We start from the raw sequence: 13706 nt of genomic DNA, 5'->3' as shown, positions 1-13706 counted from the left end.
AGGTTCCTCAGATGCAATGTGCCAGTTTCTAAACCCATAAAATGGGGGCACTAAGGAGTCAGCTTCTAGTTAATACTGCATGCGCATAGTAGGCGCTCTTGGTAAATGATAACAAGGCTCAGTATTATGTTCTGGTTGAGTTTGGAGCACAAAACTCGGGGTTGAGCTCCCCCTTTCCACCTCTTCACCAAGGAGTGCCGCCAGTAGTTGAAGCACCTGCTCTGTTCCCTCCCCCTCTCCAAGATAAGCCGGGAAACACAACTCCGGGGCACCCCAGTCCCGTTGCTTTTGGCACCCTCTTACTCCCTCCCCGAGCAGAGGAAATTATTTTTCCTATGAACTGAATCTTTCTCTGGTGTTGGTGAGGAGCCTGGACCAGGAGGAAGGGAGGCAGCTTTAGGTTCCCGTGGGCTAGGAAAGGAAAAAGGAGAAGTTGTGGTGTGGAGATAGGTGGCTAGGTGGCTTAGGCGGTCTCCGGTCCCCTATACTGGCTTGCCTTCTGTGAACGACTGGGCTTGGATGCAGAGGTATAGCTTCAGCTAGCCAGATCTGAGCAGCAGGGGTACAGCTCTGTTGGGCCATAGTAGTGGGCTGCGAGCTCGGGCTGGTGAGGTAAGGAGTGGTGGGTGGCGAGGATGGGGAGGATGTAATCGCAAGTGTGTGTGTGTGTGTGTGTGTGTGTGTGTGTGTGTGTGTGTGTGCGCGCGCGCTTCTGTCGTGTGAGCGTGGGTCCCTGAGGCGTGGGGGACCGGAGGAGAGGAGTGGTGGGGTGGTGAGGACTGTGATCGCACGTGTGTCTGTGTGTGTGTGTCTCTGTGTGTGTGTGTGTTGTATGTACACGAGCCTGCGGTGTGAGCGTGCGTCCGCGAGGCGTGGGGGTCCAGATGAGAGCATCCCACCCCGCCACCCGCCTTCGTGCTGGCCGCCTTTTAGCCCAGCACCTGTGCTGGAGTGCCTGTCACTCTCTGTCCCTCACGCCCCCACCTCCCTTGTCCCTCAGTCACACCTCACCCTGCCCACTTATAATTTCCCAGTGCAGAGTCAGACCCAAACCGGGAGAAGCCTTTGCCTGACTGCTCCCCTCGCCCCCTCCCCCTCCTGCTATAAATAGCCGGACTAGCCGGTCAGGAACGTCACAGCGCCAGAAACCAGGACCCCGAGGTTTTCTTCTTAGAGAACAGGGGGCAAAGGGTGAACAGGAGGAAGAGAAAGCAATCACTCGTGAGTAGGGAAGAAAAAGCTTGTCCCTTGACGCCAAGGAAAGACTAGCATCTTTGAATTCCTGTATCCTTCCCCTTTCTTTTCAACCTCTTTCTGATTCTTTCATATTCTCAAGCCTCTCCCCGCCCCCCTCGCTCAAAATCCAGCATTTGCTCAGCACTCCTCCTCGGACTCCAATTCCCACTGCTCCCCTCCCCGCTCCTAATTCTCCCACCCCACCCCCACCACTTCTACTAGTCCCAAGCAAGGGGACTGCTATTCTTAAGGAAATAAAGTTCAACTCCTGGCCCCTTTCAACCTGCCTAGACCCGGAGTGGGATTTCAGGAACCCGTCTTTCTCCTTTACACCCTACTCCTATTTTTAAAAAAAATTAAGGGGACACACACACACACACACACACACACACACACACACACACACACACACACACACACACACACACACACTCCAAAACCCCAACACACCGTGAGGTGCAAAACTACCTCCCAGAACAACAGAAACTTACCCGACTCTCTGGTTGCTTTTGTCTTAAAACAAAACAAAACAAAACAAAAAAGATTTTACTTCGGATGCATTCTGGGGTGACAGTTTAATATTATTCAAATATGTACATACTACACACATATATGCTTTTCTTTCCTTTTTTCCTTTAATTTTTTTAAGCACGGATATCTCGGTCCCCAGCAGCCGCCACTGCCCCTTTGATGTTTTGGTACGCCGTGCGCATGCGCCCCACATTAGAATTACTGCACTGGGCAGACTAAGTTGGATCTCCTCTCTTCAGTGAATCCCTCAATCCCATCAAAAACTAAAGGGATGTGGAGAGTCCGGAAAAGGGACTACTTTGGGATTTGGTCATTTCCCTTAATAATCGCCGCTGTCTGTGCTCAGAGGTAAGTGTCTTTTTCCTTTCTCACTTGTCAGTGCTCTGCCTGCATACCTCTCTGTGAGCAGGGCTGTTGAAGATGCCGTGCTGGCTTCTTTATTCATTCCTGTTTATTGTCATTTTTTCCTTTAGTGTCAATGACCCTAGTAATATGTCGCTGGTTAAAGAGACTGTGGACAGACTGTTGAAAGGCTATGACATTCGTCTGAGACCAGATTTTGGAGGTAATGAAATTGCCTTGCAAATAAGAAACAGCCCAGCTATAGCCGAAGCTGCTTTTTGGGCTTGTGTGCTGTCTCTTCCCTCTCCTTAGTTATGGGTGCATGTGGTGTATTTTACCATTCTGTGCAACGGATCCAAACTTAAGCCAGTTTGTTACTGCTTACCTATTGCAAGGTTTTTTTTTTTTTTTAAAGACCCCCTTAGCGTGTGATCGATCAGACATTGTAACTGCTTTCCTCCTTTTTCACCGTGGTAAATCTTTGTTCCCAGTCACAGCTTTCTTGAGATACAAGCCTCTTAAGTTTAGTTAACAGTGTGCCCAGGGCTGTCTTGTTATCTGAGTATTTTTGAGGACAGAATGTGGAGGCAGTTGGCTGAGAGGTGGCCTCAACTCCCTGTGCCCACCTACTTTGGAAGAGTTCTGGCCATGGTTTAAAGTGGCTTCTGTAGGGAACTCTCCAGTCCTCTAAGGGGAATAATATAGGGGAGGATGGGCGTCTGGGGGTAGGGGGAGTGGAGAATAAAGATAGCAGAGGAAAAAGACCCCCTCCCTCTCCCTCTCTCTCTGCAGTCCCAGATATGCTAGTGTGGCCATTTAATTTTGCTTCAGACTCTTCCTGGAACTCAAAGAGTTAAAACCTACACACAGAAGTGGGTGGGGAAACTGAGAAGGGGTGATGGTGGCTTCAGTGCAATATACACAAATCCCTAAGGCTAAAACATTCTTGTGCAGCTGTCAATTGTATGAACTCAGATGCTGAGACATCGATGTGTGTAGACACAGCTGGAACAGCTGGCCCATCAACACTTGCGTACATATTCCTGGAGGAGTATTCCCCCAATTCTCATTGCAAAGAAGTAGGAGAGTAATGAATCTAAGCATTGGCTCTAGAGAGGTGCTTTCTTTAGAGTTCTCAGTGACAACTCTCGGTGTGAATGACTAAGTTCTGAGGAGTCACGTGGCTGACCGTCTTGGTTTGCAGGTCCCCCTGTGGCTGTAGGAATGAACATTGATATCGCCAGCATTGATATGGTTTCTGAAGTCAATATGGTGAGTATTAATGTTCATAGCTATGTTCCTGCAGTCCTTTATTTGGGGGAAAGGGTGGGGGTTGTGCATCCATTGGGGGATGGGGGTGTGGTATGCTTGAACACTTTCTAATGTATTGGGACAGGGGTAAGGCATATTGCCCTGGCACTTATGGTGTGTGTAGTTACAGAACAACTTCTTGTAGTTCTTTGCACTTTTCCTAATTTGGATCCAATACTGTGTCTCCAAAGAGAGTGAGTAAAACACACCACACATTCACTTGTGAAAGGCAGCAATATGCTGGAGGCCCCTTGCAGAAGCTATGGTTCTGACAGCTTTGCAGAAGCCTCACTTTGTCAAGTTCCAATTCTGGGTTTGGGGCTCAGTCGTGGTAAAAGGAGGATTTGAATGAGAAAAAAAAATAACAAGGAGTCTACCTTGCAAACTAAACTATCACAAAGTGACTAAGTAATTCGTCCTGGGATAGGATGGATGCCCACTTGTTGCTTTGGGAAATTGTCTGTTTATACTTAAGGACATTCCACATCTCCACCCCCACTACGTTCCATCTTCTTTAACCCCTTCAGCTATCTCAAAGAGATAAAAGCTGACCACTCTCTTTCCACAAGGCAAGCTTACTACCAAGTGTACTGCTGTGCTGCCCCAGCAATGTTAATCATCGTGTGCACTAACCTCATACAATGTATTGAAAGCCACACTTACTGAGATTTGTACAGAAAGCAAGCACGTTGAGAGAGGGGGTGTGGGAAAAAGAAAACCTGTGTTCTTCATCAGGGAAGCACTTTTTGGGGGGGTTTGGTTCATGCAGGAGCGCCCCCTGCTGCCCATGTAGGAGCACTGCAGACATGCATGACAAGGACAAGTGTCCCAGATTCCCCCACTTAACTCAGGGGCATTCCTCCAGTGACCTCTCTCTCTCTCTCTCTCTCTCTCTCTCTCTCTCTCTCTCTCTCTCTCTCTCTCTCTCTCTCTCTCTCTCTCTCTCTCTCTCCTCTGCTTTTAGAAAAATCTATCTAAATAGATGGATCCTTAATGTACTATCCCAGCATCCCTTTCAGATCTGATAGCACACAGCACATTTCAGATTGCTCTGATGTTCTCTGGTCTTCCTGTCTTGAGAGTGGACAAATAATTAAAGAAGGAGATTGAGTGTGTAAGCTTTTAGACAAATACTTTTAAGCCAGCCATTGGGACATAAAATTTAGGACATACTAATTAACTCAAAAAATTTGAAGTATTAGGATTTAGTGTGGCTCTCACCTCAATTCAACAGAAGTTGCCATATTCCCAGAATTCAAAGAGGCAGCTTACATGGCTATAAGTGCTGGACAGTAACAATCTGAAGGCATCATAAGATTCTGACCATTTTACAGAAACTCAAGAGGGAAAATCAATTACCTCAGCAGTGGGAACATCATAATCTAATAATTAGAATTTTTTGTTGTTGTATGGTACACAAACACAGGAGAGAGACAATAATTTGGAAACACACAGTAAGGGATTCCCCTATGTGGGTCTTAAGAATGTCTTTCTTAAGAAATAAATTTCCTGCTGGGCGTGGTGGCGCATGCCTTTAATCCCAGCACTCGGGAGGCAGAGGCAGGCGGATCGCTGTGAGTTCGAGGCCAGCCTGGTCTACAAAGTGAGTCCAGGATGGCCAAGGCTACATAGAGAAACCCTGTCTCGAAAAACCAAAAAAAAAAAAAAAAAAAAAAAAAAAAAAAAAAGAAATAAATTTCCCAAATATGCAAATATATACATATGTGCAATTTGAGAAGTCTTTCATCAGTTTACATATTTTGTAATAAACATAAAAATAGAAAATGTTCTAATCTAGGTTCCTCCATTATCCCACATACTTGACTCTAAATTGATTTGCTAATGTCAAAGTCATATAGAAATCAAGGTTTGGGGTTTTCTACATGTGGTTGGATCAAACTCATATCTCATTTCTCTTTTTAATTTATGCTCATCTTCTCCAATAAAACTTCATTTTACTAACCACTTCTTTAAAAAAAATCACAAAATAATATTTCATAAAAAATTAAAATATGCAAGAGATAAACCAATGCTCACCAAATGACTCCAAGTGACTACAGTAGGTCAGGAAAGGACTCGGGTCTAGTATATCCTTACATGGCATAGAGGGCTAAAGTTTTCATGTTTTTTTCCCTTGAATTTCACTGACATTTTTGTCCTACATGCACCATTTTGAAGAGATACCAGAGGTGGACACAATGCCAAGACCTGCTAGTCAAAATATAGATCCAGCTGAGGCAGGGTGTCATCACTTTGAGCTATTTACTGTTGCAGAAAAGTCATGGGTTGTCGAAAGTGCAAAAATAAATGTCAGCGTGTAAATGGGACAGCACTGTAGCATTAATGATTTGAAGCAAGTGTGAAGCATTCCAAGCCAGATTCCTTTCTTAGCTTAGTGCTGACACTCATGGCTTTGTCCAGCCACACTCTGAGCTGTTGAAAAATTTAGTTATTTCAGCTACCAATTCCGCTGACCTAAAACTAAGCCTCCAAAGAATATTTTTGTAGCCTATGTTGCTATTACCTTGTTTCCAAATATGGTTATTCACTTGGAAGCAAGAGATGAGTGAGACCCCCCACCCACTCCCATTGGCCGCTCAAAATAAGATGTTTATTGCATAGTCCCTCATTTGGACTGAAGCAATAAAGGATTGTGTTGATGTATTTTTTTTTTCTTTTAACAGATGGCACTTGTAGAAAGATTCTGAGGGTTTTTACAGTAAAAAGGTTTTAATTTCCTTAAGTGTCAGGAGAGCAATAGTTCTTTTTCTACCATCCCAGATAAGTACCAGAATTAATAAAACAAGATGGGATACATACAACTTACTAAGGAGTGAATTCCAATCCAGCCATCATGGCATCCAGGGTCCATTCCTGCTGCTGCCCTGTGTTCATTTTTTAATGGCCATGTACCTCACTAAGACTCAATTTCCTCCAGGGTGATGTGTAAAGGACATGTTCAATTGACTTCCATCTACAAGTCATGTGTTCTTCTGTTTATATTTGTTTGTTATGGTAATGGTTGAATACATAAAAGTTTCGGGAAACTTTGAAATGTAGAAAAATTGAAGGAAGTCCAAAGTTTCTAAACAGTGTGTCACTCTCAGTTCTTGGGAATGTAGTGACAATGTGGGAGGCTCTTGACTCAGGTGACCATCACCCAGTGGAAGATCTTTGGAAAATATGATCTCAGTCAGAATGCTGCTAAGCAGGAAGCTTGGCTCTAGAATGAAATATTTTTAGATGTCTTTGGTTAAATTGGCAGGAATCTTTTTGTTAAGATTCTTTGATGAAGAGTGCATTTTATGATTCAAATTTGGCTCTGAGAATTATGAACCAAAATAGCTTTTTCTTCGTTTGAGGCAGATTCTTCATTTTGAAATGGCACATTTGCCAACCAACTAAAGCAATATTTCACTTTTCAGGAAAGAGTTCTAGTAAACACATTCACAAAATTACCTTTTTATGGGATGGCAAATGGAGAGAAGTAATGCTTTAAAAATACACAGATGTTTCTTGTATCACCAGCTGCACAGCTTAAAATTCAATTCAAGAAATAGTTCTTTAGCAGTTACTATAAGCAAGATATGTGTAAGGCCTGATGGACAGAGCAACAGAGAATTTCATCCAGCCCCTGACCTCATGTAACTTTATATTTGAGTGTGCTTTAGTTTTCAATTCTGCCTCGGTTTCTTACGTATGCTTAGCCTAAGTCTTGTCTTTTCTTTCATACCTTTGTTGAGCAGCCAAGCAGGTGCCTAGTAGTCTCTGTCTTATATCAGTCTTTTGTCACATAATTTTAATGCTCATTTAGTATTTAGTATATGCTACATCGTTTTCCTGTCTGCTTTGATGAATTAGATCAAAACAAATAATATTGTCTCTGCCAGTATGTGAGGTTTCCAGCATCGAATGAAGAATTCATTTTCATAGCAGAAATGCTATTACTGTCTACAACTTATAATGCATCTGTGGAGAAACAGGGCATAGAATCATAGTGCCCCAATTTGTAGACATGCACCATTTAAAACAACAATATAGAGTGAATCCCAGTGTCAAGTTGTAAGTACTTTGAAGGAGGACAGAATTTAATAAAATATGGAATAATGATGAGTTACATAGAAATCAAAATGGAGGGTTGAGATGTATTGATGGGTGTTGCAAGCAGAAACTAAAACTGACATAAAAGAGAATATGGGAGAGGGGGAAATGGTATCAAGGACTTGCTATTAGCTTTAAAAAGCAGTGTGATCCTAGGGACAAAGCTGAAGAGTTGGTGATGTAGCCACAGAAAGAGTTCAGACTATATAGAGTGCTCTCTCTCTCTCTCTCTCTCTCTCTCTCTCTCTCTCTCTCTCTCTCTCGTGTGTGTGTGTGTGTGTGTGTGTGTGTGTGTGTGTGTGAATCTGTGTGTCTGTCTGTCTGTCTGCCTGCCTGCCTGCATTACTCAAGAGCTTGTTTTATTATGATTAAGGCTGCTATGAACATAGTTGAGCAAATATCCTTGTTGTATGGAGGAGCAACTTTTAGATATTTGCCCAGGAATGGTGTAGCTGGGTTTTAAGGTAGCACTATTCCCAATTTTTTGTGGAGCGATCAGGGACGATCTCTGACATGAACTCTGATGCCCCCAATTTGATCACTTCCCCTTGGTGGGGAGACCCAGTAACACACAAAGGAAGGGGAAGTGGGCACAAGAGGGAAGAAAGTTGGAAACGAAGGGAAGATACAAGCAAGGGGATAACAATAGAGATGTAATCTGAATAAATTATAATAAATTAAAATTTAAAAAGAAAAAAAAGGCTTGTTTTATTTCTAAAGAGAAAAAAAGACTCATACAGAAATCTTAACAGAATCGTATGGGCTGACTCAAACTTCTAGAAGATGGTTCTGAAGTGCAGGAGGTTAACGGAAGTGGAACAAAGTCTAAGGTCAGGAGAAGATCTGGAAGATAACTACAACAGCTAGGAAGCATTGGTGAATTAAGCTATGGCTGTAATGGAGGAGATGTAAAACCCATACAGTTACAGATGAGGAGCGGTGTGGTTTAGATGAATCCAGAGATTTTGATTGTGTCGCTTATTGCTCTAGAGAGAATAAGCATGGCAGTGGAGGCCGGAAGGATGACGCATCAGCTGATGGTGGGTTCAGTTCAAGTAATGTTGAGCATTTTACTTTTCTGTATGTATGTAGCATTCAAATGGGGTGATTGAAAATGGAAGCCTTCAACAGAGAAAGAAGGATTGCAGATAGACTTGAACACTGTGTCGTGTAAGTGGGACTCTTTACTGTTTGAAGAGAAAATTAGAAAGCAATTAAAAGGTAGCTGAAAATGGGGGGTCTTGTGAGTACTGCAGTCTAAGTGGTAGGAAACCAAGGAGGAGCTGAGGAAACAGAATGGTGCGCAGCTGACGTGCAGCCAAGAAGTAATTGGTGGCCTAGAAGCTGAGGCTTACCAGAGTATGAACGACAAACAAGTGGTCCATCAGGTCCAGTGTTAACAGAATCACTTTAAAGAAGTTGTGAGTCTCCTCTCTCAGTCACAGGAACCGGAACATATTAAGGAAGTGCAGTGAGAAGCGTTTTAGTGATTGGAGGCCAACTGCACTTTTGAAGAGATGAAAATTGCTTTTTTTAAAAGAGCCATATGTACTGTACCCTTCAGGAGGCAAGCAGGAGGTGGAAGATTCAAAGAACAACATAGGTTGTTGTAAAAGGCTGAAAGAGTTTTTGACGGAAGATTTTCATGTTTTCTTTACCAGAGAAGACATCTTCTAATGAGACCAGGAGGTAGCAATGTCTGGTGGAACGTGGAGGGTGGTCACTAGGACAATAGGAAGGGTCATGAAGAAGCATGAATGGACACTCAGTGGCCACAGCTTGCATTAGCTCTAAACAGATTATGCATAGAAACTCTTCAACTCAATTTTGACAAATTATTCCCTTCCTCCTTCTCTTTCTCCTCTTCTTCCTCACTTCCTCTCTACTTGTTTTCTTTCTTCCTCCTCGCTTTCCTCTTCTTATCATGTTTTTCTCGTCACCTTCTTTCCCTTCTCTTTCTCCTCCATCTTTTCTCTTTTCGCCTCCTTTTCTTTTTTTTTCACCGTCTTTTGCATCCTTCTTCTTTCCAGATTGTTTCTCTTCTTCCATGTTGTTTTTTTCTCCTCCTCCTCTTCTATCTCCTCTTCTACCTGTTCAGCAATCATCACCATCTCATTAGTATCATAAAATAATTATAGACACTGTTTATGGAGTCTTACATAGTCATCATGTTATTTCTCATTATCTCATTATCAAACCTCCTATAAAAACTGAGATCATTACAATCAACTTATTTATAAAAAGGAAACCTGAAGGGCAGAGATGAAGAATGAATTCTTCAAGGTCACCCAGGCAGGAAGTAAGCACCTTCTCATCTCTCAATCTTAGCATCTCACTTAGACTACACTGTTAACATGGGAAAGTCCAATGATTTGACCATTTCCTTTTTACTAGGATACTTTGGTTGTAGTGAGTTTTTTTTTTCATTCTTCTGAAGTGTGTGTGTGTGTATGTGTGTGTGTGTGTAAGAAAACAGCAGATAGATTAATGAACCAGTCATTTATGAGATGTTACTGTCACTCCTTGTTCTGTTTTTAAAACACCTTAATTCCACACAAGGAATTCCTTCAGTTCAACACTTTATTCAGTATATATTAAATCTGACCAAGTGAGTAAAGGAAGATTTGTTTAAGATCTCAGGCACCTGAGGAAGTAGAAGATGTGGTTAATTTCTCTCATTGTTAATGAGTGTCAGTCACTGATGTGTCTAGTTTTATTTTAGTGTTTCAGAGATATCAGTCAAGTGTTCATAATGGGTACTAATTTATGGTAAATAATTGCCATCAATATTCTCTGACCTAACTTACAAAAGCTTTAAACTGTCTTAACGATTTTAAGCTGTGGATAGGCACTAAGTGAAAACATCGCATTCTTTCCTTTTTTGTCCTTTATTATCAAGACACCCTATGTCCTCTTTTGTGTGCCTTTCCTTCTTTCCCATGTGATCTAAGCACAAATCACCACAAGCATGCATTCGTTAGACATTTCATGTGCTTTTAAACAGCCACTCTATTTAATAACTCCACTTTTAAAAATATTTCTTTTGGCTTTCTCAGAGTACATCCTTTGCTGTTTCTTTTACTGGATACTCAGCAAGACTTTGTTTGAATGGAAGGTGAATTAAAGATCTTACTATGGCCTTACGTTATAAAGAAAGCAGATTAGGGGACTTTCTTTAGTGCCATAATTTATAAATGTATCAAATAAGTGCATTTTATCTTTCTCATAATCCACAGAGTTACAGAATTCCTACAAGAATATAAACTAGAGAAAATACTTTGAATGAGGAAGGATTAATTTTAAGAAGGGTGCTTTTTTATTTTGGACTCACTCAAAATATCTGAACTTTGGCATTTGGGGTCAGATACTATTCTATTGTAGAGAGCTGCCATGTGTACCATATGGTGTTCATAGCATCTCACACTTTTATTTATTAGATGCAAATGACAGCCATTAAGTTATGAAAAAATGTATTTTAGAGTCATTGGTGCTAAGAATAGCATGCTTTTGTTTTCAAGCAAGTAAGGAAGAGCATTCTTACTGAACAATATTTTTCTGTATTTTATGGCCATTCTCATTTATGTTAAAGGTCTATTGTGAGTAAATGATTTAAAATATGAGAAAACATCTGTACTCTTGTTAATTCTTTAAAATTGTTTTCATTTGGGTTTATTAAATTTTAATTCCTGTTCATATTCGTATTTCCCTCAGTTCTCTTAGTTATTTTATAGTATTATACTGTGTATTTTAATTTCATAGGACATTTTAATTTGCATTTATTTGCATTTTAATTTTATAATTTACAGTTATAGTAGTAAGAATACATAACATCATTAGTACCAAAGAAAATTAGTGTTTGTCCGTATTCTTTCTATAATTTTGTATGATATACAAACATTTGAACATATTGATCACTTACCAGTTATTATATTGCCTGTTATAAAAAAGAAATCTGTTGTATCTAATTTATAGATATGTATATCTATAGCAATTGATTAACTAAAAATAAAGCATAATGTAATCATATGTTTTATTAACAGTGATATACAAAATATGCAAGACAGTTATTGTATTAAAGTATCTATATTAACTTGACTCATATCTACAGAGATATGACGTTCTGAGTTTTTCTAAAATTACTACGTTTTGGGTGATGTAAACACATATTGAAACTGAACATTAAAGAGGAAAGCATTAATGTTTATGAGTTTTAAAATATAGAAAACCAAAATTCATACAATATTTCCAGTCAGGTGTCTTACTTCCCAAATTTATATTATATTATATTATTTTATTTTATTTTATCATATTATATGTTACTCAAGGGGATACATGAGTTGTCAAAATCTATATGAATAACTCTGGAGAGGTGTTTTGCCTGCTGGCTTTTGGTGGCAGTTTTGTTAACATTCTATAGGCAATTCTATTGCCAACTCTCATTTCCTTGCTCTGTAAGTTGGCACCTAGTGTCCATTTTCCTGCCAAGAGGTCTTCACGATAAAATAATTCTCAGGCAATTGAAGATGAAATAAATTTCCTCCTAACATAACAGCAACAATTAAATTAATGAAGTTTTAAAGATGGATCAATGTATATCTTAGGAAAGAGATACATGAGCCAGAGATGAAGACCAGAGATTGGGCAGCCAGCCTCTGCAGGTACCTCTGATTCTCAGAACAGGCCTGACTATCCTCAGAGGTGCAGCCACTGAGGACAGGGTTTGTTGGAGGCATAGAAGCAAGGTTGTCAGTAGAAGCCTTGGGAAAATATTCATCAAGTGCTGACGGAAGCAGTGCCTTATTGGCTAGGCTTTAGAGTAGGTGTTGCAGTAGATTTCACGTTAGTTAAGCCTTTCTCTACTATATAGAATTCTGCTTTAATGCAGAAGATGAAAGTGAGAGGAAGATAAATACTGTTTCAGATGATGAGATAAGAATGTGAAGGATCAATGCACAATGAGATGCTGAGCATTAGTTTGAATGGTGACCCTCGACCTTTTCTGTTACGTCTTCCAGTTTACTAAGTGTGAGACAGAAGTGTTCATGTCTCATAACTCTCGGAGATCACAGGTAAAGGTATTGTCAGGAAATGTAATTCTTTTATAAACACTGGTGTATGGTAAAGTTAGAAGTGAATTTGATAAGTTTCACCATCTAGGGTCATGGGAAACAGTGCGCTGGTCTCTAATTGTGATGAAGGTTTTGGCATCAAGGTATACTGGTCTTGCCAGAAGCCCTGATTTCAATTAGCAGTCCCTATATCAGGTAGCTCCCTGTTGCCTGTAACTCCAAATCCACAGGGTCAAATGACTCCAGCCTCCTCTGGCTTCCTGTGACATACATATCCACACATAGACACACATAATACATATATGCACATAATTAAAAATAAAGTCCTTTTTGAAAGGTAAAGCCTGGCTCATTGAGCACCTTAAAGATCAATAACACAGCCACTGAAATTTATTCAAGATTATGAATCAAAAATATTTTAAAATGGCTATAGGTCTTCATATCACATTGTGTTACTCAGCTTTGCGTTACTATGATCGACTGAATCAAGGTGGTTTTGGTTTTGCCTATGGCTTCAGTGAATTTAGTCCACTCTCGATGGCCCTTGATGTTTGGAGTCTGTAGTGGTCCAGCATCCCATGTCTGGAGAAGAGGGTAGAAGAGACCGGTCCACCTCATGGCAACTGAGCAGACTCTAACCTCCCATTCAGTTCACACCTAATGACCAAAGTTCCTTCCTCAACACCCCACCTCTTAAAGGCTCCACCACCGCTAGTTACCACCTTTTACTAGAGTTTGAAACTTCAATCTGTAAACTTTGGTAGACATTTTAAATCCAAACTAAAACAATGCTCTTTTATTTAAGTAAATAACTCTAAAAATTTCGGTTTTCACAGTAGTATTTTCTTTTAAAATTTAGATGTAGCTATTTCTATTTCTGTATAAATTCTATTCTTTTAGTCTATTTGATTTAGGTACTTCAGATGCATAAACATGGTTCATAAATGTTTATCTCACAATTATTAATATATAAATATACATGATGACTCTATGTCTATTATAAATATCTTTATAAATATTTTATATAACATATTATTTTAATGTTATGTCATAGTGATATGACACAATCACTGTCATATATCAATATGTACAGTTTACATATTGATATACAATAAA

The 13706-nt window shown here is 40.3% G+C and overlaps 1 protein-coding gene across 3 annotated transcripts in view; it reads left to right on the top strand.

The window, feature by feature from the left end:
* The first annotated feature begins 257 nt into the window (after positions 1-257).
* Positions 258-13706, top strand: part of GABRB2 (gamma-aminobutyric acid type A receptor subunit beta2) — a 213610-nt gene continuing 200161 nt past the window's right edge. Inside the window, exons 1-4 of one of the 3 annotated variants that reach the window (XM_084761209.1) lie at positions 258-612; positions 1886-2115; positions 2241-2332; positions 3314-3381. In XM_084761209.1, the coding sequence (XP_084617335.1) occupies positions 2039-2115; positions 2241-2332; positions 3314-3381 (237 nt within the window). In that variant the 5' untranslated portion in view covers positions 258-612; positions 1886-2038. Of the gene's footprint in view, positions 613-1070; positions 1222-1885; positions 2116-2240; positions 2333-3313; positions 3382-13706 lie in introns of those variants that run through there. The other 2 variants (XM_084761207.1, XM_084761208.1) reach the window with 2 other exon arrangements.

Source organism: Acomys minous (genome assembly GCF_964271855.1).
Source record: "Acomys minous genome assembly, chromosome: 16".
In the NCBI taxonomy this organism is placed as follows: Eukaryota; Metazoa; Chordata; class Mammalia; order Rodentia; family Muridae; genus Acomys; species Acomys minous.
Note: the sequence above shows the minus strand (reverse complement) of the source record. Positions and strands in the feature narration are given on the sequence as shown.